This window comes from Rhodnius prolixus, unplaced genomic scaffold (assembly GCF_049639745.1).
Source record: "Rhodnius prolixus isolate KJV_2025 unplaced genomic scaffold, Rpr scaffold_1, whole genome shotgun sequence".
NCBI classification, from domain to species: domain Eukaryota; kingdom Metazoa; phylum Arthropoda; class Insecta; order Hemiptera; family Reduviidae; genus Rhodnius; species Rhodnius prolixus.
In genome coordinates, this window is record NW_027411581.1 from 46,613,172 (window position 1) to 46,639,977 (window position 26,806).

The following is a 26,806-nucleotide window of genomic DNA, read 5'->3' on the forward strand; positions in this document are numbered from 1 at the left end:
TTTTAATCTTTTCGAAAATATGTTGGGAGGCTCAGCCCTGGAACCTAATAGAAAGCTTCGCCACTGCTCTAAACAGAGTGATGTCATACTTATAGAGTCAAAATTAAAAGTATTGCAATCGCAATCGCAATTGATGTGGATTATTATTACATTGTTACTTTTGTTACTAATTACCACTAATTGCTCTTGATGGTATTTGAATTTTTTCTTTCAAAACTCACAGAAATTTGATATTTCTTATTTTTATCATTGCATGTATGATATACTCATATATAAAATATCATTTTAATGCTTATCCCACCTTAGAAATATGTTATCATTGAGAAAAAAAAAATGATTAAACTTTGTCAATAAGTAGTTCAATAATTATTCTCTCATCATATGCTGAACTGTATTATATTTAAGAAATTAAATTGTGTATATTTATAGTAAAACTAGAACATTAATTGCAGGTGTAGTATTTGGAACAGATATCATGTTTTTATGTATGGCAGAAGATTTCAGTCTACAATTACGTATCATTGGGATTGCGTTTAAACGTTCTGGACAGAGAGCAATGGATTTGTACAAGAATTTAATTGAGGAAAAACGTTATCTTGGCCAAATATACTCTAAACAAGAACTCTTTAAGAAATGTTTAGAACACTGTATCGCCCAAACTGTTGAACATCATTCATTGATTATCGAGTAATGATTTTTTTAATGATATATTATTTAATTATTTTAAGTTACTTTAAGACAGTATTTAATCATTGAAGCCTAGAGTCTGTCAGAGCAGGGTTGGTTCTATTCATTTACTTTTATTAGAGACAACACTATATTTTGGTTTCCATTATTGCTTACATTATTCATCTTTTAGATAGATTTGTAGAGGAAACGCTATGTAGCTAAATCCATTCTCATAAATTGAAGATAAGTAAGCAGGAATTTGATGATGAGCTACAATTAGCGTGTGGGTTCGCTATATCAACAATTGCGAATTCATCAAATTCTACAAATACCCGGTCTGTGAGTGTTGGAATCGTTAGTAGTGTTGTTCAAATTGTTATGATAGCAGCCTGCAAAGAGCCAAGTACCCTGAAGGACTGACAGCCCTCTTCGACCTAGGAAATCTACCATTTAACTAAATAACAATCTTTCGGTACTACAATATCATCCCTGGTGTATCCACGGAAGTATATCCCTTATTCTTGACAGTTTGAGCAAATAGTATTTTCATCCATGTTTCTTTTGAGTTTCGGTTGGTAATGATATAATAACATAGCTCCTTTTGCATGTCTTGTTTTGAGCCAATAATTGAAACAACACAAGAAACATAAGACATGTACAATTAATTTGTTTATTTCTAAAACATTTGAACTTGTTGTACAGTTCCAATAGTTAGTTAATTATCTGTGAACTAGTTTTTCATGAAAGTGAATTTTATTTTAAGAAGGTTTTAATTTTGTGATTGCAATAATTACTTCATGAAATAGATTTAGTCTTTATGAATTAAATACTGATTGATTGTAAGATTTATTTATTTATTTTACAGTTTATTCTACCACTTTAGACTTTATAATCGAGTTATGCTACTGTGGTTGTTGGTCGGTGCTACATTTTTGTTGTGCTTAAGTGGCATTTTATTTGTGTCAGTAAGTATTTATGTTGTTTATTTCATTTTAATTGTTACGACTTCTTCAACTATCTATATTTATGTATAATTTCTGTACATTGCTTTAGGATAAAGTGTCTTTACTCTCGAAAGTGACATTTTTCTGTTTTTTGGCTACTGAACTGGTACACACTTTCATTTTCTGTTGGTATGGAGAACAACTACAAAGACTTGTAAGTTAAAAACAAAAAATGAACTTTTTGCGGACGGTTTAAATTTATTACAAAAGTTTGGTTATGATCTCTAATATTTTGTTTAATCAAAATAAATTAGGAGTTAAAATGATCATATAATTAAAAGTAAAAAGAAAGCATCAATATTTTTTAATTGTGTTAGGTGTGGTGCTGCTAACGGAAATCAAGTGAAACATTATTTTCTTTCATTTCGTAGGTATCTTGTAAAGAAGTGAAGTCCATTCTTCATAGAAACATTTCTCACCCCAAAGATCTTCAAAACATTTAAGTGATTTCTACAATTTAGCTCGCTCGTTTATTTATTTTTATGTTTTGAATTGTTGTCAGTTTAATGAATAACATGACAAAAAATCAAATTTTATCTAAGTTCAGTTAACTAAAAAAAAAAAAATTCTTGACGTACCATTTTCGTAAGAGACGGTTGGCGATTTATTGCTTTCTTCCTGGAAAGGCGAAAGAGCTCCACCAAATTGCCTGCAATCCCGGTCCACGTTCTATCATGGGACAAGGTGCTCTTCTTCTGCGCCTCTAAAATGTAGGTGTAGGGTGAATTTCCCATCGTAATGGTGTGGAGAAGATGTATTCAGTTTTTCTCAACATTTATCATCTGATTTAGAAATTATTCTCTATATTTCTCAAGACAAAATTGTTACTTTCTGAAATGAAATCATTCCAAAGGCACGAAGTGCATGTGATATTCAGCATACGCCGAATTAATCATATTTCAAACGCAGTTAATGTATGCAAATCTTTTAGGAGGTTATTAAATTTTCCTCTTCCTGGATATCAACTACGAAACAAAGGAAGTAAATAAATCTGTAACTGCTACAATTATTTTTCAGAGTATGGATATTGGAAAAATGTTCTACAACAGTGATTGGTTTCAGTACAGTTCCTTAGTGAAACAAGATTTACTGCTTGTACAGAAAAGGACCAATGCCCCTTTAAAACTTACAGCAGCAGGCTTTATGGATGTAAATCTCAATTCCTATTCAAATGTAAGTAAACTGTTGCATATGGATACTTTGGAATACATGAACATCAAATCTTGATCAGAGATTATGAAGTTTGTATTTACTTTAATTAGTTTAGTTCAAATAAGTAATGGAAGGAATACTAAAAAGAATCGCTTTTTGGCAGGTGCTGAGCAGTGCTTATTCATATTTCAACCTTTTAAGTGCAGTTAAGCACTGATTTGTTATTGAATAAGAGATTGTCATAGTTGCTATTCTTTCTAAAAGAGAGCACCAGAGATAGTTATGCAGCCTGATGAAATAACAGTAATGGATTTTTATTAAGTTCTAATACACTAAGACATTAAGAGTTATAGATATTTTAAAAATTTTCAATTGATTATAGCTGTATCCTCTTAATGTAGTGTATATTTTAGCATTTATTAACGAAAAACTTTAATTTCCCAATTACATATATCAAGTTTTCTTGGATCTTTGAAAATCAAAAAAATTTATTTATTATTTTTACTGAATAGTTTAAGTTGAAAATATTGTATGATTTAGATTTGGACCGTTCAATAGATGGTTGCATTAAGAGAATTTTCAAATTATTTGTTTAATATCGGAATTTATAATATGTATAATATTTGAATATTTTTCAAATCATTTGCTGAAATATTTTCAGAATTTCACCAATAAAAGTTAATAAGTATCAGCTCTACCTAGGCTCTAACTGTATACTCGTATTTTAAATTTCAGAATCTGCGTATCCTTTGTTTATAATCAAGCTGTGAGTAGAAAATTGCGTTATATTTTACTGACCTTCTTAACGGTTTCTAACGGAAATCTTAAATGGATACGGATGTAGATCTTCACTCAATGGGTAGTTCAATTTTATTTTCTGCTTTAGATTTTCGTGAAAGAGGCTCCTTGAATTTTGTAAATATTTATTTATTATTTTTTAAAAATTATTATTTTCTAAAAATCATTTTAGGGCTTGAGGTTTTATGGAAGCTTCCCTGTAAGGTTAAATTTCAGATTAACACGTTTTTACTTATTATACAATTTTTTTTTTTTTTTTTTTTAATGTCTGGTTATCGGCGCCCGAAGTTTTTTTTCATTGCATTGCCGGTTTCTGGACATTTTTCTCTCGTTACAGACAACACGGTCCATCATATTGCAACACTGTATAATGTTAGTAATAATTAAATTAAGAATCAAATGGCCTGAATGAGAAATCTTGAGAAAAATAGAAAAATAGAAAGTCGTATTCATACCAGATTTTTATTTATTATTTATTTTTTGATTCGGGTTTACATCACAAAACTAGAAAAGTCAAATACCCCTGACTTAGAGGACATATTACATTATGCAGAGGATTTCCATTTCCAAGAGCTCAAGAAATATTGGCTAAATGCAGAAGCTGCCGGTGGAATGAGGTACTGAATATTGTATGAATTGAGGACGAATGGTATATTTTTGAGCAGATGTTAATACATAGCTAGAAAACTATATGTGTCAAAGTGACATGCAAAGAACTGTGTAAGTAAATATTTATTAAGCCGTACCAAGTATTATTTAGTATTTCTTTCTGGCAAAGGTCTCCTTATCGAGTAGGTTTGTTTTTTCTCCGGCGTTACATTGTCAAAATATAATTAATGAGAGAAATAAATATTTTCAAAAAGGTAACAACATTCTCCTAAACTTTTTTTTTCGAAACAATTAAGGATTATGAAATTTAAAAAGACGAAATATATTCCTCTCCAATTGGTTCTAATTTTTACTCATCGTAAATAATTTGACAAGTGTTATGCAGTTTATCAAAATTAGCCTCAGGAGCCTGAAAGACATTGTAGATCGAAAAATGAGTGTAAAATGCTTCAACAAAATGCTACTGTTGCATCATTGAACCAATCTTATCTAAATTTATAAGGTTGAAAAAAATCCTCGAAAATGATACTGTTTGTGGAGATATTGCTTGGAAAATTAATTTATTTACATTTTAAATTATTCGTACTATTAAAAAGTATGTTAATCAGTATTTCTACGGATTCAGTTATGTTTTTCAATGCTCCTCTCTGTCTAGATATAGAATATTTTTAGATCTAGATAGGTCTAAATATTTGTTACACAAAAGCAAATTATCATCTTTTTGAAGAAAGTGTAGTTGACCCTCATTATTTGGGTCAAACAGCCTGAATCGTATTACTTTGCTTGTAGTAGTTTGTAGGAATATGTTTTAATTAAACCATGTTTTAGTTCATTTAGTTGTTAGAGGTCATGGTATCATCTATATGGACCAGGGTTTTGTTGTCAGTCTTAATCTTCTTTCTAATTCCTTAATTCTTAGTTTTCTGAGTAAAAGAAACAGAAGCTCTCTAGACTGCTTCTACCTCGTCTCCTGATTTACCGCAGAGTTCAAAGCCTGCCGGAGAAATAGCCTTTTTTTGTTTTTGAGTAACGTACGATTTGATTATTTTAATTTAAATTCTTTGTTGTAGTTGTCTCTGATTTGTTTTCATTTTTGAAATTTTATTATTTTTAATTTAGACAACATAAACATATCAACATGACAAGCCAAAAGTAATATATAACAACTTATTTATTTATGTTTATTACCATTTAATAATTTTCAATCTGAATTATGAATTTCCTAATGAACCACTGAAAATAATCATTTTGTTTATCTATTTCTACTACAACATGATGTTTTCCACAGTCTAATCGTTTACAGCTTTCAACAAGCTAAAGTACGAATAAGCTGTTCTGCAAACCTGAAATATAAGTTACGATGATTAGTTAAATATGTCTATGCTCTTTAATATATCAATTTTATTTAATAACATATTTATTTTTATAGAACTCAACCGAAGAGCCGTTTTTATCTCAATGGAAGAAAATGGTTGGGACATTAAGTTTTCAATAATTCTAACTGTTTAGTTAGTTAAGGATTCAAAAGTATTCCCACTCTAGTTGGGCAAGTTTCGATCCTTTTAAAAGAAGATAAATTTCGTTCAGATTAGAGAAGAATCTGTTATTGAGATTCACTTCAGAAATTTGTTAATTTATGGAAACAGTTTCTACCAGAGATGTCAAATAATAAACTCGTTTCAAACGAATATATACGTTTCATTGGAACTAGGTTTTATGTATAGTATTGCTAATTAGAATTTTGATTACAAATTCAGGAAACAGGTTATTTATTTATTGTGTTTTTTTTTTTTTTTTTTTTTGCACGCCATTATTATTTATGAGGGATGGAAAAAAATCATCATATTGCTATCCACAGATACTGGAATCATTAGGTTATAAGGTTAAATTTATTAAATCTTTTCAAGAAGATCGTACTCAATTAGTGATAGTGGTGTTCCTCACACAAATTAATATCAACGTTTTACGAGCTCATGTTGCCCACTGCTTAAGTTTATTGCAAAATTGAATTCCATTACTGTTCATCGCGTGCCCAAGGAATACATAAACCGCTTAAACTTAACAACGAATAGGTAACTTTTAAAAAAATTAAAGGCTATATGTAATGTGGCAATGAGGAAGGGCTCGAACTGCAAAGAGATTGTATCTCCGGAGAAAAATCATCAAGACTGACATCACCGAGGAGCATCTTTCCAGACTCTTAGTTCTATTAACTAAGATAATTTTATAATGGGTGTAATTATTGTGGGTGCCCGTTGAATCACATAACCATCGCTCAGTAATACTCAGGTTTTAAAGATGAACAATATCTGGTTCCTAAAAAAAAAAAAAATTGATGAACCTTAACCAAGCCACCGATATATATGAAAGTATTCCGATAAAAAATTAGTTAAGATGAAGAAGCAACTCGAGATAAATATGAAATAATTGTACTTAAATTTAGAATTGCCTTAGAATGTCTGTATAATTTTTATTGAAAAATTGTAATTTTGTTTTCTAAATTTAATATAAGAATTTTACTGAACTCAATTTAATAAATATGCTAAAAAAATAATAAATTTACTAAATGAATGCTTTACACACTTCAGAAAAAGTAATCAGCGACACAGAGAGAAATCCTGCAGCAGATAGTGTAAGTGGCTTCGAAGTGCAAGAGGTTATCATGATCATAAAGGGCTTCACAGTTTTGTAATGACCTATCCACTCACTGTCATACAGTGCCTGACACGGTAAACAGCTCTGCAATAATACAAATATATGAAACTTCATTTTTGTAAACATTTAAATTTGAACGAAGGAATGAATTAACATTACCGCGTCTTGAACTTTCTGGGCATACCAACAGAATAAAAAAGCGTAGACCAATTCTCCAACGAGCATTGCCAAAAAATTCACTTTTACGCTTATTGAAAAACTCTCCTGTGAAATTGAAGTTAGTAATAAAATTTTAATGCAGGTACGAGGGTAATTGTTGGCTTTTTAAAAAGTATTAAAATACTTACATCTGTGAAAAGAACTGCAGAAAAGCATAGTAACAATGTGGCGGCTAGCGTTCCTGTAGCTAATGGAGCATACTGTATTCGACGCAAACTCCTCGCAAATCTGAAATATTCACAGAAAGTGAGTAATTTATTAAAACGAATTATAGAAAACAGAAATAGCTGCATCATCTTTTGAATTAACTTTGGATAGAAATAAAATTAAAGAACTTTCATAAATTCGACTGACATCGGTTTTACCAAGCCGTTAAATAATAATACTTAAATAATAACTGAAATAAATATACGCTTTGCTAATAATAAATGTTATAAAATTGCCGATGAAGAAGACGAACTGAGTTAATGCTGTTGGGCGGCAGGAATTGTTTCTTGTTTCTGTCCTCAAATGTTCCATTCTAGAGAACTAAAGTGAGGATTCTTATTGAAAACTTAAGTTAAGGTGGCCTCTTTAGAAATAGATTGTCATCTTAGTAGAATGTTTTCAACTAAACAAACCTAAAACCGTCATTAAACACTTCACCTGGCCGTGATTTCATCCACTAGAGCACATTCTTCAGTTTGGGAGCGATAGCTAAAGAGTTAAGAAATTAGAAAGAACAAAGTATAATGGGCTGGTAGCGCGTATAATTTCACTCAAATGATCGCAGCATCTTCCTTCCACTCGATAAAGTCACTGTTTCCTGTATGTGAAAATGCCCTTCAGGTACAATCAGCCTCTAGTCCCAACTCCCACTTTAATCTGTGGTTGGTCTGAATCTAGGTCTCGAAGGATTGTGGTTAATCTTTAATCCAAAGGATTAGGTTTGATTCAAGTGAAATACTTTTTCTTTTTTTGCCTAAAATTGAATGGTTACAGGCGAAATGAAGAGTAATATGACATAGCAAAGTTGATTACTGGAGCATTTTAAGTTGGAATGTCTGATGAGGAAATATTTTTAAATTGTATTGCGTCTCCAATTCGACATTTTTAAAAGTGCTTTAAAAAGAAGACTCCCTGGACGAAGCTTAATTTCCATGTTCACTTCCTCTATAGTTTTTGAACCAACCTTGAGCTGCCCGTGTAAAAACAGAATATTCTACCTTTACTTAACTAATTTCTGAAGCATCGATTTTACTGTGTAGTATTTTTTAAAGTAACTTAAATTCGTTCGAAAAAAAATAAAAAAGCACGTATCTATTCTATTTTCAACCTGATGATGGGATGATGATAATTCAGATCAAGAAACCGACGTTCACCTCGTTGTAATTACCTTGGCCATCTCCTTTGCAGTAGTGTCGGATTGAAAGCAATCAACAAAGTACATCATGAAGGCCTTTAGGTTAAACTTATCCTAAAATCCTGCCATTTGATCACTTCTTTCAGATTACTCAAGGTTCTTTTTTGTCATTTACACCTCTTAGGCGTTCCTCAAGGGAGCACACTCAATTCGTCTAACCTTGACACCCAGTAAAGTAAAACCCTATTCTGAACTCTCCGGCAGATAATATGCGGTATCTTGGACTGTACTTTGTCCAAGCCCCCAATATCCGATTTAATTTAGTTAACGGATGACTAAAACACTATTTGAATTGACTCTTTTATATTTAATTTTGTTTTACAAACTCCGCTTAATAACCAGTGTTAACAAAACTAAATATTGATTAAATATTTCATAACAAAATATTGAAGAAATCTTCCTTAATTGTTATAAATAAAATAATTAAGAATAAAATTATTTAAATTATAATTATTAAAGGTTTATTGCTAAGTGGGTGTCCATCTCTGATGGAACATACTACCCAATTGGACATTGGAAATATTCGGGCAAAATGAAATATATCAATGTTGAGATTAATTTATGAACCTTATTAAGATCACATGATGCCTGACAGAATCCCGCAGACAGATCCTTATGCATTCTTCAAATTCAGAGTCCTTTTCTTTTGGCTCCTTTCCGTGTCTTATTTTATACAATGCTTGCGCTCTGTGACAAAATGAGCGTAATCCTTTCGCTAATAACTTGAGGAAAATCAAATTGCATAAATTTAAAAAAAAAATTGATAAATCTTTGGGTTTAAATTAAATAAATTATTAATTATTTATATAAATATTCAAACACACTCAGAAATGTACACTTATCCTTATCAACTCCCTGTTACTGAGGTATTTATAGTAAATACACACAATAAGTTAACATCGCAATGTTAAAATGAAGTACTGGAGCAAAATATTTGCATCCTATGATTAATATAAGCTCACATCTCTACTTAAAATACTAACAATAAAGTGTAAAAGTACCTCAAATTCACTACACAGTTCTTCTGTAAATGAAATCAGAGGCAGTTCCAAACACAATACACAAATAATAACTAAGAAAGTTCCATAATATTCATACAGATGGGCACCAATGAAATGTGCATTAGAGTCCGGATCAAAAGGAAACCAAAATGCAATCTGTGAATCAAATCACTAAAATAATTAGTTTCATATTAAACTAAAGTAAGGTCAATGCTCTAAAGTAAAATTTCACCGGTAAAGTTCTGACTATTCCATCGCTAGTTTTGACTCCTTCATACTTGCCGGTAAGCCAATCAAACATTGGTCTGATAATGCAGTGCACAACAGAAACCACAAATATGGTTCTTACATACAAGTTAGATACTATTCTTTTTCTGCTCTTAGACGTGTAACGCCATTTATTGACCAGATTGTTGAAGAAGATACTGTCGTAGGTATCTCCGTAGTCAAAAAAATCACTTCCCACGATTCTAAGCAACAAAAGAGAGAAAAAGGGAAATTAATTCCAATCATAACATTAAATCTTACTTTTTCCCATTATCCCAGTATATTGTGACTGTCTTTATCTTAAATCAGTCGTCGTAACAGAAGCCTGCAATTTTTCCTCTATCTAATTAAGACTTAAAAAGGCTTAAAATTTGCCCAGAACATAAGTAACAATAATTCCAGATAATTTCCGAACTGTGATTTAAAAAATCAATGGCTTTAAGAAGAGAATCTTCATGTTTGTGGACTAGCAAGAATCTTCCGCGAACAATATGTCAAAACAAATGGCCAGAGTGTAAGTACCAGGGTGAGTTTAGTTAAGTATGAGCTCATACTTAACCCTAAACATTTTGCCAATTGAATAAAATGAAGCATCTCACCGGACTCTCTGTACTACCCCGAATCATAAACACTTTTCCAAACTACTGGAAAACGCTTAGATTTTTTTTTAGACTGTTCGGCTATTGAAGATATTTAACCTAATGATTTTTTAAATCCTAATTGATAGTCTTATCATCGTCACGATGACATTGTAATAAAAAACAGCTGCGTCAAGTTCCGCAAATGTACTCTCACTCCCTTCAGAAAACTAGCTGAGTAAAGATTTGCTGTGAACTAAATTTTAGCTGTTGCAAAAAATGTGTTTTCTTAATTAGTAACCGTTCGTATGTAGAATATGTTAAATGATCAAGAAACTCAATTATTTATTACGTTTATTAATTCGCTTAATACTAAATAAATAACAAAACAATTAGACTAATGAAACACAGGAATAAAAATACAGTATCTTATTACAAAACTATAAGAAGTGATATCAAATGATCGTCATATCATTTGATATATGTAGTTTTTACAAGATGTATTTTATTCCTATGTTTCAATAGTCTAATTGCTGTGTTATTTATTTGTGATATCCAGGCCCTGAAGAATAAATTGTCGAAACTTTGCCGAAAAGGCGGAGTTATTTTTTTATTTTGACCGAATCCAGGTTATTTTAATCCTAAATACAATATTATTAAATAGCTTTTTGGCGCGAAATATATTCACAAACTTAACAAAAGAATGTATTGAAGAATTTATACTCGGGGGAATGTATTGTAAAATTGTAGCTGTTGAAGTTAATTTGACTTTTCTTTCTCTAGAATTTTACAGAAACATGTAAACATTATAATGATTCGTGCTCATAATTAGGCATGAATGACATTACAATTATATGACATTTATTCATTGTTACCTGTATCATTGTTATGATCAGATTCCCCGATATAAATTAATAAAATCAACGAATCTATGCCATAATTTATAACATGCAAACTGAAAATAATTTGCCTACTCGAACATTCTATCGAAATGCTTCTTATTCCACAAGGAATATAGGGCAGTCGAGTAGAGGTTTGATACCATTACAATAAAATGTGCACACTCAACAAATAAGCCAACATCTCCAGATGATATATATACAGTGTACACTAAACAAAGCAACATGGTGAAGAGATAGATGATGTTGAATCCAGTGTACCATAATGGACCTAAAACAGAATTTTGTCTCGTTGTCTTTACTACTTACAGTGTAACATATCTATTAAAAATAACCTGAATTACTTGCCTTTGTAATTACACGCTAAGATTAGTAAGAATCCGTAATTTTCTTTAAAACCTTTCTTGCGAGCCTTCTCTGCATTCTGTTAATGAAATGAACATTAATCTGTGTTGGTTGTTATAATCTTCACGCTATCACTTAATTTTTTGTTTTGTTTTTAATTTATTTAGTTATTTACAATCTGTATAATATATACAATAAGTAATTCTGTATACATGAGATGTATAGATGCGTGACGTACAGGAGGAAAAAAAGTACCCAGTGGTAACACTCTCAACAGGATTAGAATGACAATAATGATAATGTTAATTAAATTAAAAAAAAAAATTAACTATTACTTTCAGTTATTGGCCAGTTCTAATCATTAGAACCAGGCTATACCAAATAAGACAATTATAATTTTTCTGAAGTATTGAATTTCAGTTTAGAAATTTTAAATTCCTTTAAAATTTGCTTGAATTCATAAATTTGCAGTAGCAGTTTGATAAATTGATGAGATACAAAAATTTAAATCTAAATCAAAATTGTTTAGGAAATGGCTTTTAGAAGGAAAACTAATTGAAAATTATCACTAAAGACTAAATTAAGTCCAAAATTACATTTTATTTTTATTTTTTTAAAAGGTGATTTTTCTCGATTCTACACATTAAGTGTAGGAATTAAAATTGTGAGAGGGCAATAAAGGCAAGGACTCCAAAGCCAAAATATACCAAAATTTTGGTACCGCATTAGATTCGCGATTTTGGCTTTGGGATGCAAGAAACTTATCTATTAGCCTTTCAAAACCATTCATTAAATAGATGAAAAATTAGGCTGAAATCTTCGCCATTTTTTTAGAATATTTGTACTGTTTTGCATTAGATCTAAGAGGCCGCAGAGAACTGGAGACTAGGAACATCAGCAGCGTAAGGCTAAGTGGGTTGTCGGTGTACAAAGGTGATGAGAAGGTTTGCACAGGAGGAGGCCTTGCCACAGGTCCGAACCTTTTTGCAGTATTTCGTAAATGTGCCATTGGGTCCATTAAAGAATGACTAATACGAAAGCAGCCTCTCTGGAGTAGTTAAGGTCATTAGCGCCCGGAGCTTTTTCCAGTGCACTGCCGGCCTCCGGACAGTGTTCTCTCGTTACAGACAACACTGTCCATCACCGGACAGTGAGCTGTAAGAAGCTCCTAGGAAGAGAAAATCTAAGGGTCAGCTGCTGGATTCGAACCCGGGACCTCCGCGTGGGAGTCCAGTATGCTAACCTCATAGCTAATCCCTTCCCTCTCTCTGGAGTAGTATAACAGGAATGAATTTTTCTGGAAGGAACTGACAATACTCATTGCCGCAACGAAGGTTGGGATGAGGTAGATACCCTAGTTTCAGGGCATTCCGTTTAAGGAAGCATCTTGGCAGAAACTAGTCGCGGAACTACGCTCGCAAAAGATTCCAACTGATTGGTGCCAGTAATTTGGAAGCCAGACTGTGGGCCGAAGTCTGCGCTTGCCTCTGTCATGGCGCTTTTAAATGATGCGCTTTGGACCTACTGTCCAAATAGAGGGCCTAAGGGCACACCTTACTTCCTTATAGGACCCGCCATTTTTTTTTTTTTAATCTACGCCGCTTGTAAGTCACGGCAGTTCTGCCATCCGACGTCGGGCTTCCCAGTACACTAATGATTCTCGTCTGAAGACATCGTCCGATATAACAGAACTTCTTGTCTTCGATGTAAGTGTACACCCCAAGGTGTTCGGAGGACATATCCTCTCTTCCACAAAGAATGCAGGTCGGGTCCGCTTCTAATCCAATGCGATGTAGGTGAGCCTGCAAATAATCATGTGGCCCGTAAGCGGAGACATGCAGCAGTTGCCCTTTTGAAAGCATGCATGGAGATTAGCTGCTCAGTTTGATCCACTTGTGCACCTCTCTTTGCCAATTTATCCGCCTTCTCGTTTCCAAGCAGCCCTCAGTGCCCTGGAATCCATTGGAGCGCTATAATCTTATTGCTTTCATTGGCAGCCTCAATTGCTGCTCTGCATAGCTCGCTCCAGCTGTAGGTAGAATCGCCACAATATGGCACCAAGGTCCCCGCTTCACTTTATCAAGAGCTAGTGATATTCCGGCTAGCTCGCCGCAATAATTTGTGGAAATTTTCCCCACAGGTGCTGATATTTGAAAGGCGCTAATCTTAGGAGGCTTTTCGGGTATTTAAATGCCTCTTGGTTTGTGCAGTCTAGCTGCAGGCGCTCCATTACTTCTTTGACATTAGTTAAGAAAGTATTTTGGTTCTTCAGTCTTTGTGTTGGTGCCTGATATTGAGACCAATCGTTGTCATCGTGTAACCCACACGCGCGTTTTCTTTCTCTGTGCCCGTTTTCTCTAATAAGTACAGCTATGGCAATAGCCGCACGAGCAATTGACACGAGGTATGTTTCCATATTAAAGAGGCGAACAACTAAATTGCACTAGAGCAGTACAGGGCTAGAGAGATCATGCCCATGTAGACAGATCTGACACTACTCTCGCAACTTGACACAAGACGTCTCATCTAGAGCACTCTAGCAACTCACTCTAGCTCTTTTTAACTCTCACGTGTGGACACAACTGCGACACAGCTCTAGCAAACAGAAATGGTCTAGCAACTAAAAAGTGTTCCCGTGTAGACTTACCTTACCTTATTTTGTTACATATGGAAAAAAAAGGTTGATATCTTTAATCCATAACCATATTTTTGCAAATAATTTCAAACAAATTATTGCTGCAATGTATGAGAATTGTAAATCTTTAAAATTACTTTGTCTACCTTTGCATATAATTGTTCCATTGTACAGAAGAATAAGACCACTCACTGCTACCAGATTTAAATACCAATTGACTTGCTTGAGTCAGAGTTCCAGTGCGATGGAAAGAATTTCAGTAGGCTGAGGAAAAGAATAATTTATGATCAATCCTTTCTTACAACGCAAGTAAACGAATTCCACCCATTTTCCAAGGTAGTATACCAAACCAAGACAAACAACTTTAGAGTAGGTGAGACAGTTTTGCATAATATATGAATGGGTTAACTGGTGATATCTAGAAATGAAGGGTTATACCGTTGCAGCGAGAAATTGCCACTCCTACCTACATTATTTAGTCTTCTTCTACAATATGACCACTTACATCCAGCCTAACCATGAGATTAGTATTTTAAATAAAACTCTAAGTTGTAAACTCCATAACACCATTAACATAATATCAACTTATTTATTGCAACAAATGAAGATTTTTTTTTTTTTTTTTTTAAATCGGCGTAGTAAATATGTAACTGCAAATTTTAGAACAAAATCTCAACCGCAAAATTTTTATTTTGTTCACATTTTCAGTGAAACACTAAATATTGCTTTAAACTTTCAGCTTCGAGATTCAGTGTACAAAATCTTGGTTGACATGTAAATGGTTGACATTGAAAGTGGATGATAAGATCGTTGAATTTTTGGGCAAAGGGAACTACAAAACAAATATATAATGTGAAAACTCAAAATTTATATGTATTCTGCATGATCCGAAAACCTTATCTAACGATTAGAAAGAGAAATTTTAAAATTAAATGGAAGAAATGACCAACGTACAACTAAATTATTATTTGAAGCAAAACAAAGCAAAAAAAAATTTTAATTCGTTTCTTAAAGAAATGACATTTTCTTCGCAAAAAAAAGTAAAATTTCTTCGGATATTTTACTTATTAACATCAGAAAAAAAACATTGGCATTTCGGAAAAAACACTAAATTCTTATCAACAATTGATAGTCGTACTTGTATTATTTCATTTATTTAAAAAAAAAAAAAATCAAACAAGACACGATACAGTATCCCTTAGCTAGCCAAAGTTAGCGTGATTTCGTTTAATATTCCAACTTTTTTTTCCCTGCTCTTTAAAGCGTAAACCATGTATTTAGACAACACTATATTTATTGAGACCCGCCTTCTAAGCTCTGGCATACTAGTTAAAATCTTACAGCAGAACATGATAGATTCACATTAATAGTCGACATTCCAACAATGTCTAATAATATCGTCAAAAAAGTTATTAGTTTAAAAAAGAAGGTATCATTGGAATTTTTATAAAATAGTTTTGTAGATAAGTTATGTTTACTTTTACCAATTCACATGATGCTCAACTCATACAAAAAATTATAAAACTATCACTAATGCATCTTTAATGGTTGCTTCTTGCGTTAATTCTATCCAAAATTATAATTCCTGCCAATGTAACCCAGATTGTCCACTTTTTTTTTTGTGTCACATTCTTCAGCCAATTCTAAAAAATAAATAAATAAATAAAAATAATCGACACCGCTAGAGTCGACATGTCTTAGTTTTGGATCAGGTGTAGCGTCATTATTTAATCTTTATAGCACAAACGGCTTTAGGGTTTCCATTTAGAAATTCTTTGTTTATGAATAATATAAATGATAATAAATAATAATTATATAATAATGGAATTAGATCAGTTCTTCTGTTGTTTAGTATTAACTGATATCTCCAGGGTTATTATTATTTCTTTGAAAATCTATTCACTTAGAGGATTTTTAGGATATCTCCAGGGTTATTATTATTTCTTTGCAAATCTATTCACTTAGAGGATTTTTCGGCATTAGTTTGTTATTTAATTTTTACTGTCAGATTGATAGTACCTAAATATTATTTATCTAAACATAAAGAGTAAGCAGGTCCCTTAAGAGAATAGATATATTTTTATTTTTCTTAATACGAGTATTTAATACTCGTATTTTGCTCCTGAAACTTGATTTACAATATTTTATTATTATTATTAGTCAACATCTGAGTTATTGGCGCCCGGAGCTTTTTTCATTTCACAGCCGATCTCCGGACAGTGTTCTCTCGTTCTCCGGACAGACAACACTGTTCATCACGGGACAGTGCGCTGATTTACAATATTACTGTTACTTATGTTTTACTTGTAATTAAATTCATAATATTTTTTTTTTTTTATTTTTAGGAAGCAGAAAGTAAGAAAAGAAATGAGAATGAGCAAGCGGTCATATCTGTAAATAATGCGTTTAAGGCAAGTTACGGTTATCTGTTGACTTGGGGTGGCTTGTTCAGAGGTAAGTATTCAGTAAAAGGCACCTGAGCATATAAGGCAATTTGTGCTATAGAAATAGCTTCTTCGAAATCCTAAAAAAAAAATATATAATAACTGAAAAATCTTTTCCTATGTATTCATTCATTCATTCATTCATATAAGAAGATGGTGTTAAGGGTAAATTGATTTGCTAGGCGTAATCAGCGCAATGACAGAATTAGAAAGAAACGTTCCAATTTTGATAAATGGTATGATGGTGAGATGTTCTTCCGAAAGAAGCACTCCTTAATGACAAGTAAACCTTTCAGTCTCAAAAATAACTAATTTTAAGCATAATTGCCAGAAAAATCTATTCAAATGCGACACCTTTAAAAATATTAGCGAACTTATTGCTTCCAAAAAGGGATAACGTTTCATTGTTCTTTCCAAATTAGGCGATTGTAGTGCAAGTTCCAAATAATTGAAGTTCTTTTCCACGGAATTTACCTTGTGTGACTAAATAACCATATATACATTTGTTAGAATTCTACTTCATATTATCTAAAACAAAGAAATAATTTATTCTTTTATTTACTTTTTATGTATGCTTGAATAATTATATACCTACACATAAATTATTCATTCAAATAAATAATTCTTCCAATTATTGCAGTATTTAAGAACCGTGTGTTCAGCTCTCCTTTTTTGAAAGCCAGCTAATAATCTCTCTCACATATTACGTTCCGGATTCATCCTCCAAGCTGTTAACCTCCTTTTTCTCCTGGCCACCTGAAAGGGGTGAGAAAATTTGGCTTGTGTATTTCTCTTTAGTATCAAAAAATCACTGAATCACTCTTTGTTACGTTTCACTCCTACCTAATAACTTGGCTGGGATACTGTCAGCAATATTTGAAGAGATAATATTTGGATAGGAAACTTTTGTCAGTACACTGCCAGCTTGTTGACAGTGTTCTTTCGTTTGAGATAACTCACTCCAGTGAGCTGTTCCTAGACGTTCTAGGAAGAGAAAATTAAGCAGCTGATTCTAACTCGAAACAATTGTTAAAACCACTATGTACGTTATTATTACTATTTGTTTCAGGCAGCATGTTATATTCAACATTTTATGTACTCTGGACGGGAATGCACATTGGATTTCTTGTTTATACTGTCTGCATAAGCAAGTAAATTCCCTTATTCTTATTTATTTAAGATTATTTACCTTATGTTATAATAGACTAATAGCAATATAAAAACAGAGGATTAGTGATAAAACAAAATTTTAGGGATAAAAAAATAAACTTTTTTTGCCCTAAATAAAAACTGTTAAAACATTATTGATATAATTTTGAAATTTACTACAGGAATGATTTGGGTATCTTGTTTGAGGCAGCTCATTTTGTGGTGTTGCTCACTAACGCATGTCTTGGCGTTGTGAACCATCGGTACCACAAGGATAAGATCGAGTTTATATTAAAGTGAGTAAATGAGTTTGTATTTTTTTTTACAATAATTTTTTTTTTTAACATTAGGAAACTGTTTACAGGAATAGCAGAAGAAAATCATTACTAGTTCATTCTAGTTTTGTTCTGTTTCTTGGTTTTGGTTGGATCGGACCAAATTCCAGCATTACTATTGGTTTACTATGATTGTCTAAATAAGATGTTGCTGATATCTAGAAGTTGCTAAGTTTAGTTTCGTCGCTCAAGATGATGCGACCACCAGGAAAGTGTCGATAGTTGTCTGACAAAAGAAGCACATCCTCAGTTATCTTTTACTACTTCATTTTTCTTTTCTAATATTCATTCTTTTCTTAACCCTCTTTATTAAACTGTCAGTCGTTATATCACAAATCTATCTCCTTAGCTCTAAAGTTCAGAGCGAATGACTTATTTAAGGAATAAGCCGAAGTAGCAATGTGGATTGACATTCACGTTTGTATAATTTTCAATGCTATTCCCTACCGGAGATTGTGGCATCTGGCAATCTTAACGAACTCTCTAGGTTTATTCAGTGCACTGGGCGATTGCCATGCTCCCTAGTGTCCTGTTGCTACTTTATTGTATTGTATTGTATTGTTAGTTTATTGTATTGGCATCTGGCAAACTTTTAGCCGGATTTGTTGTTTTAAAGCCCCGTATCTCTCATGAGATGAGGGGTGGGCGGGGAACAATGGGCATTTTGGATTGCCTGCGCTCCTTCCCCTATTTGGTGGAACCGCTCCCAAATACATCTGTAATCTATAATGCTGGTTAATGAGAACAAAATGGTGTGCCTTTTCCAAACCCAAAAATTTAAGAGAATTCTATATGTATAGTACGCATTTTTCATGCCTAATGCTAAAAGCCATTTACTAATAGACCATACTAATATAAAATTTCCCTCTCTTTATTCCTTTCTCGTCTCTATTATTTTCCACAAAAATTCCTTTTCTATCGTGATTCATAAAAAATTAGGTGTACCTACAAAAAATGTCAACCTGTGCCTCAATTACTCCGTAATTATCAGATTCTTTTGAGTGCGTCTCTTAATGATTATGTATATTACATAAACGGTTTGAGTCATATGCCTTACGGAACATTGAACAGTGGAAATAATTTCTCAATACGAAGTACATTATTTATTATTAATACTATTTAACGATCAATTTGTCTTACGCACAATTCTGAAACCAAGCTCATAAAATGGTTGAAGATTCACACAATAGTATGGATGGTTGAAAGGACTATTATTTCGGATATTTTTGGTTCAAGCAAATATCGTTTAGTGCGCAAAGCATTAGTTAACCCATTAATATAATTTGTTTTTACTCTTGTTTAACCATTTGCCTTACAGATGCATTGGTGATAATTTTTTTGATTACGGGCACACAATAGATGATGAATTGTCAGAAGAAATAGAACAAATAAGAAAATATAGAAAAGAAATTAAAAACTTTCTCGCTACAGGTTTTATAATTGCTATACTTTTTGTTGGTAATTAATTACATTAATGTGCTTTAATGTTTATGTGCTTACAATAATTTGCAAGACAATCTGTTTCTGAGTGTTTAATTAGGACTTATATGAACTATACAGGGTGATCCATTTAAAACGCACCAATCGCTAATAACTTTTTAGGAAAGCAGAATTTCGAAAAAACCCACGAAGTAAACTATATGTTTTTTTAAGTCTAGTTTTCACATTTTCTAACCCCGAAGCTGTATCTTCATTTTTGGCGGAGTTACGGGCAAAAACCTAATTAGGATTTCCTAAGGACCACTGGTTTTGACAATGGTTATGAAAACTACATAAAAAACTGGGAAAAATGACGTTAATCCCGTTTTGTTATCCCAAATATTTGTTGAGATATTTAAGATCAAAGTTACAATTTTTTCTATTCGCGAACGGTTTTCAATATCAATTTTCCACCAGAAATACACGTTTTGGGAGGTCCTCTGACTGCAAAAAATGTTATTTGTGACGCAAAGAACAAAAATAATAATAATTGAAGATTTTAAAAAAATGTAGTGTAATGTAATGGTTATGGGTGAATCAGGATAAATTTGTTTTATCATCAAATAAAAGCAACGTCACATCAGAATAATGTACCCTGTATGCAAGATTTCTTGACCTATGATTAAGGTAAGAATAGGCAGGCAGAAAAGGTTAATCTAAGTTGCTAAACATAATTCTACTTCAGTAGGTGCTATAATCGAGACACATCTATAACGAATTCAAAACTTGAGCTTTTTGCTTTTTTCTGAGAGAAGTTCCCTATCAGTATTCAATCAAACTCTGAAAACAGTTTATTCCAAACTACCTGTTTCCTAATACTTTCAAATGATAAAGCAAGATATACTCTCAATGGACGATGGAAGAAGTAATTTTTGAAAATGGGGAGTATTATCCCTAATTACTGCCTTCTCACTCTTATTGTATTTGTCTACAGAAACTTAGAGGTTAACAGGAATTCCTTATTTGAGGTGCCATGATTGGAATATACGGGAAAGAATTGCTGTTGTCGGCACTAGAAAGTGGTTATCTCTGACTGCAATTTTACTTCACGGATTAATTTTTGGGAAGTGCCTGGTGCTCTTAATTTAGAGAAGCCATCTTTAAAACATTTGGAGAGCATAGTGGGCGACTGCACCAGTCAGAGAGGGTGTTATCCAAAACTGTCTATCTCCTCTCCACCTGGTTATTATTACCAGGTAAACGAGGAGAATATACCCTACAAGAATATTCGTGGGAGAAACTTCTTCTGATATATAGAGCGAACATTGAATCTAAGGGATGAATTGGCAGCAGGTTCTTCTTGTGACTTCCCTAGAGAACCCGGATTAGTTATTTAGTCACCTCGAGTTGGTACAGAGGGTCTCACCTAGCACCTTGGAGGAGCAGTAAACAAAAATAAATCGTTCATAATCAAAAAGTTTTGTTGTAAAATTTGTTATACAAAGAAACATTATAATTTCAATTTATTCGCTATTTTTTTAGGTTCATTTTTAACTGTAGCACGCCCATTATATGATATAATGGTTGGTACCTACTTTGAAAGTGACAGAAGTGATGGAATAGTAAGAACTTTACCTGTGGCATTTTGGTTACCAATTCAATCTGAAGGAATCTGGGTTAATATAGTGGCAGCTTTTGATGAATATTACATTATTATAGGTACAGCGGGCATTGTGCTTGGCGTGGACATCAGTTATTTGTGTTTTTCACACGAATTATGCACCGAATTGGAGGTAAAACTCTAATCTCAATCTTTGTATTTAACATATTTTAATTTTAAAATTTGGTGAAATATCTAGTGACGGCTAGTCTGCGATTGTTTAATGCATGTATACTAGAGGCCAGGTATTATACCACTATTATTATTTTAGGATTGAAATAGCGAGGATTCGGTCAAAATAAAAAACAACAACTCCGTCTTTCCGCCCACGGTTTAGGTTTTTTATTTTGACTGAATCCTAAATATTAAGTTTACGATCACTAAAAGATAACACAAATTCATTGTACCATTATATCAGACTTTGACGTACGTTATTGTTTTTTCATTAATTGAACTCCTACTTTTTTCATATAAGTTTTTCTTAATATGTTCCCAATGAAACTCTACTTAATGATCTATACAAACCGTTTGTGTCCGATCTGATAAAAATTCCGCCATCAAAGGTTCCACAACTCCTTATCCTATCAACACAATCCTCTTGTACAACAGCTTTCAAGCTTAACCTTACCCAATCATTCCCTTTAGACTACTGAAACGCCAGTGTCTTTGCGATTAATTTCATTAACTCCAAAGTGATACCATTCGGTATCTTCTTCAAATGTCATTCATGTTATTTTTTTTATTCAATGTTCACGTTTACTTGATATAAATTTTACAGATACAAGTAAATAAATGTGTGATGAACTTCTACTAAAAAAAAATTAGGACATTTATATTCATTGGTTGAGAAAAGTAGTTTGGAGACCAGTCTTTTTGGCGAAGAAATGAAGTTTTCATTTCTTAATTTGTGATTTCATTTATTTTAAAGATTTTAGGTTTGACATTAAAAAAATTTGATCAACGAGCTTCATTCTTATACAAATTTCGGTATGGCACCAAATTGCCTAAAAACATGGAAAACGACTACCATTTCAATAAATGTGTTGAGGAATGTTTGAAAGAATCCGTGAAACATCATCATTTGCTTCTTAAGTAAGTAATAAGAACAGCTTTCTTATAATTATAAAATGTTGAAAAAAAAATTGAATCTTTTTTCTTTTATATCTATTAAACAATTTTTGTTAAACTTCGATTCTTACTTGTATATTTAAAAAACGAAATGCCACATACATACAAACTGTTATGTTTGAAGGCAGCGTCTTTTACCCAGGATAACAGCTTATTTAATCTTATTTAATTTCTTTTATGACAAAAAACCAACTTTTTTGTGCTGCTTGCCTAGGGTTTCTGACTAAAATAAAATTCAAAAGTTTGGATGGATAGTTGCATTTTCAGAATTGAAAACATTGAAATGTATCACTTTTTAATAATAATAATAATAAAAATAGTGAGCATTCATACATCTTTCTCTTACTGTATATTTTAAATTATATTACTAAGCCGATTCAAAATATATATTTGAACTTACCGTTTATTTTGTATAATTAATGACCAGGTAGGAACATTCACACGCACAAAGACTCGCACACCATACTCTCAGGCCATTTTGTAAAAACCACTTTTTAGGTTTCAAAAGACCTCAAAACGAACATGCCGATGGAAACTCAAAATTGAAAATCAAGAAGGTCGCAATTCCTTTTTTTCACAAGGAGTAAGAGAAACTAAAAGAGGAAGACTTATCCCGTTATAATTAAAAATTAAAAAATAATACAACGAATATATTTAAGGGAATATTTCAGAAGTAAAAAACTTGACTTTTTTACTTTAATTTCGTTAAGGCGTCACGATAGCCGAACGGTTAGAGGCACTCAAAGCTAAGACGTATTGTGGTACTGGGTTCCTGGCCCGGTCTAGGCCTTGGATTTTAATAAATATATAATTTGAGAATTTTTTAAAAACCATACATTTGCTAGTCTCCACTGTTCGCAACATCCAATTAGTAAAAATAAGCCTGAAAGAAATAAAAATAACTTTATTTTTATTTTTACTTTAATTATATTTATCAAGACCCCTAACAACTTAGTTATATTAATCAATTTAGTACACCATCTGAATGGCTTACTTTCTGTAATTTTTCTTACGATTTGTTGCAGTTATTTTAACTGTCATTACACCTTGAACTATATAATGTTACTTGCTCTACTATTGGCTGCCACATTTATGCTCTGTTTGTCTGGCTTTATTTTTACCAGTGTAAGTAAAATAAATAATTTCTATTAGATTAATAACAGCATTCTTCCTTTGGTTAAACTGTAACTGTAAGTAGGATGGTGTTTTACTGAGCTCCAAGCTAACCTTCCTGCTGTTTCTCGCATCAGAACTGTGTCACACGTTTATTTTCTGTTGGTATGGAGAACAAATTTACCAGATGGTTAGTAGCCTTATTGCTTTATTTTTAATTAATATTTTTAATTTTGGCACGTTCATAGTAACTGGCAATTGAAGACCTGCTTTGGTTTCCTTACAAACAAAAAACGTACATCACATCTTGGGTTCTTTGTTCCAAAGATGCATTCATCCTGATTACTAGTATGTGCAGAGTAATCTTATCTTTCATTTATTTTATTTGAAAGTTATCGTTGCCGAGCGATAGTCCTGCAGCAAGTGTTTAAGTAGGAAAACACAAATAGGCTTAAAAGAAGCCATCCTTAGTGTTGACTCTCACAAAATAATATTTTATTTATATACTAAGAATATGGGGCCAGCACCATCTCAGCTGGTTATCGGGAATAGTGAGAGATGTGATATAATGAATTTACTCTTAACAAAGAAGGAGGGCATAAAATTATTAATAAACATAATAAACTTTTTTTAAAAAAAGCAATTCAATTGGGTGTGAAGTTGAATTAAGAAATAATTTTATTTCAAATTTATTAACAATGTAAATACATTTAAAACATAATAATTTTGTTTCCTTGGTTTTTGGCCTCTTGTACTTTTAAATAATTTAAGAAGAAAGTTGTTTTAATAATATTAATTTTCATAAAATAGAACCTAAATAAACAGCGTAGATTTTTATGTTTTATTTATTTTTTAGTAAAAAATATTTTACCAATATTTTTTTAAATAAATATTTACCTGTAGGAATAGCGAACTTTTCAGACAAACCATAAGCTAGGTCATGTATATTTATTTGAATTCATAATATTTATGCAAGCATTGAAATAATAATTATTATTATTTGTAGAACAATAATTTAGGAGATGAACTGTATCGCAGTAAGTGGACACATTATTCCAAGACAGTAAAAAATTATATCTTGATAATGCAAGCAAGGTGCAATAAACCATTGAGGATGAGTGCTGGTGGATTTATGGAAATTTCTTTGGACACATACAGCAACGTGAGCTTTATCTTATATTTTTTTTTTTTTATTTTTATTCAAAGTCCTTCGCTTAATTTTTACTTCATTTCGGATAAATAAAATGTCCTAAATTATGTAAACTGTTTTAAATTTTTTGAAGAATAATGTGTTGATTAGGCTAGAATAAAGATTTTCAGAATGTCCAAACATATTCTGCGGTACGAAAGATGCGACTAAGTAGCCGGCTTCGCTAATCTCCTCCAAGCAACCCCAATTTTCCCGTTCTACCTTTCTCCTTAATGGACGGGGTAAAAACTGCCTTTGTTAACCTTGGTGAAAATCATCTCTCCATGGATGGGTAACTTGATAGAAAAGCTTCATGTCTAGCAGGAACAGCTCCCGATCTATTGGCATATATGTATATGATCTGTTGTGGTCAGCGTACGGTTTTAAGTCACTGTTCTTACCAGACTTAATATTCAAGTTTTATAGTTAATTAATTTTCAATCATCACGTGTTTGTTCTTCTAATATCACAATCGATAAAACATGTGTTTGTCCGAAATTTTGAAAATATTTTTTTACATTTTATTCTACCTAAGAAGCTAATTTTTGAAAAACGGTTAGATAAAACAAAAATAGAAACGTATTTCTTCACCTAATAAAGAAATTTGCCCAATTTTTCATTTATAACAAAAAATAATATTTTTTTAATTAGTTCAACTTTGAATATTTTTTTTTTCTCTTTTTCAGGTTGTCAGCTCAGCTTACTCATACTTCAGCTTGCTCAGAGCTATTAGAGAATAAAACCAATGAGTACTGATACATTAATTAAAACTAACCTGAGAATAGTTGCATATGCGTTGATTTAAAAAAGTTAAATTCTAAATGTTATAAAAATTAGAACATCTAAAAAAGCAATCACAGAGGGAACATGTTTTTTCCAGTTAAATGCTACAAAAATTTTGTTTATTTAATTCTTTTCAAGAGATTTATATAGATATTATTATATGTTTACTACCTCAAACAAATTCAAGTTTTGTCAGAGGAGTTTAAATACAATATATCTATGTAAACAATTTTTTTTTCACAAAACGCACCAATTTCGCAACGTATTAACGAATGGTCATGAATCTGTCAGATGGCAAACTGTTATATATAATTTAAATTTTCCAATTTGCTCTACAAATCTATCTGTTTCTTTAGTTATCTTTACCTATATTTTATTTTAATTTTTCTTGATTGTTTTACTCTATCACATATGTCCAACAATATTTATAAATTTTGTAATCGTTTTAAAGACGCTCTTGATGAAAAGCACCAATAATTTTGTTCTTTTTTTTAAGACTTTCTTAAAACAAAAACAATAACATTTACTATCCTTAGCCTATGTTAACTTCTAATGCCTCCATTAGTGGGGAAATTCTAGCCCATTTTTTCAAGTTTTATTAGATTCAAATGATTAGCTCCTCTGCCGCCTCTTCAACTTCTTTCTTTTCCATGACTTCTACTTGATAGGGTATCTTATAAGTAGATTCATTCCTTTCTTGAAATAATAATGCAGTGGTAACTGAATGTGACTACGCTGAGTACGTAGTGATGAGTGATTGTATACAGTATGAGTTTATAAGAGAACTTAATGTTGAAAATATGAACTCTTTCCGCTTTTTTAATTCTATATTTGTATTTTTATTCGAATTTTTAAATGTTTCGTAGCGCTTCTGGATTCATTATAGCTGAAATATTTTTAGCGTTTTAAGGAAATTTTACATACGCTGGCAGTTCTTTTAGAAACTTGCCTCAATTTCTATATTATATCTGCTGAATCATTGATGATTGATATTTCCATTCCTTTCCGCTACGAAACATTGGAACTTCTAGCAATTTTATTTTTATACAGATGCGTATTCGTGAGGTTATTTTTAAACTTGGGTTGCATTATTGTATAAAAATGCCTGTCTCTAACCCGCACTGCTACGTACCATAGCTTGTTGGGAATTGGCAGTGAATAATAATTAACATATTAAACACAATGTTTGCCCGAATTTTCCTTATCCTGATCATAAACCTCTTGTCAAATGTCAAATTCAACGTTTTCTCAAATCTTCTTTATCTCGTCTACTTCATCGTTGTCAACAACTATCGCAGCATGAAATTTTGAAATTTAATATTTGTTAATAATTCATGATTGGTTACTTAGATT

At 32.0% G+C, this 26,806-nt stretch overlaps 3 protein-coding genes across 6 annotated transcripts in view; 2 read left to right on the top strand and 1 right to left on the bottom strand.

The window, feature by feature from the left end:
- Positions 1 to 4,968, top strand: part of LOC141461062 (odorant receptor 67c-like) — a 58,214-nt gene extending 53,246 nt beyond the window's left edge. For both annotated transcript variants that reach the window (XM_074141740.1, XM_074141741.1), the window contains 5 exons: positions 453 to 687; positions 1,535 to 1,634; positions 1,723 to 1,827; positions 2,691 to 2,846; positions 2,989 to 4,968. In XM_074141740.1, the coding sequence (XP_073997841.1) occupies positions 453 to 687; positions 1,535 to 1,634; positions 1,723 to 1,827; positions 2,691 to 2,846; positions 2,989 to 3,042 (650 nt within the window). In that variant the 3' untranslated portion in view covers positions 3,043 to 4,968. The remainder of the gene's footprint in view (positions 1 to 452; positions 688 to 1,534; positions 1,635 to 1,722; positions 1,828 to 2,690; positions 2,847 to 2,988) is intronic.
- A 14-nt stretch (positions 4,969 to 4,982) lies between these two features.
- On the bottom strand, positions 4,983 to 15,319 carry LOC141461066 (odorant receptor 4-like). The gene is made up of 9 exons (XM_074141742.1): positions 14,380 to 15,319; positions 11,329 to 11,677; positions 9,742 to 9,979; positions 9,510 to 9,665; positions 9,076 to 9,230; positions 7,235 to 7,334; positions 7,047 to 7,151; positions 6,816 to 6,971; positions 4,983 to 5,575 (listed from the first exon to the last, which is right to left on the bottom strand). Exons 2-9 carry the CDS (start codon positions 11,478 to 11,480, stop codon positions 5,522 to 5,524), a joined length of 1,116 nt encoding a protein of 371 aa, XP_073997843.1. The 5' UTR covers positions 11,481 to 11,677; positions 14,380 to 15,319; the 3' UTR covers positions 4,983 to 5,521.
- Positions 15,320 to 15,339: 20 nt separating this feature from the next.
- LOC141461053 (odorant receptor 13a-like) lies at positions 15,340 to 26,801 on the top strand. Of its 3 annotated transcripts, none has more exons than XM_074141718.1 (11): positions 15,340 to 15,662; positions 16,579 to 16,687; positions 17,747 to 17,828; positions 18,009 to 18,122; positions 19,480 to 19,619; positions 21,123 to 21,373; positions 22,169 to 22,332; positions 23,394 to 23,493; positions 23,567 to 23,671; positions 24,488 to 24,643; positions 25,357 to 26,801. In XM_074141718.1, exons 1-11 carry the CDS (start codon positions 15,618 to 15,620, stop codon positions 25,408 to 25,410), a joined length of 1,320 nt encoding a protein of 439 aa, XP_073997819.1. In that variant the 5' UTR covers positions 15,340 to 15,617; the 3' UTR covers positions 25,411 to 26,801. The 3 variants fall into 3 exon arrangements, with proteins under 3 accessions (XP_073997819.1, XP_073997828.1, XP_073997834.1); XM_074141727.1 differs by having other exon boundaries at positions 19,480 to 19,592; XM_074141733.1 differs by lacking the exon at positions 23,567 to 23,671 and having other exon boundaries at positions 15,343 to 15,662; positions 25,357 to 26,799.
- The last annotated feature ends 5 nt before the right edge of the window (positions 26,802 to 26,806 follow it).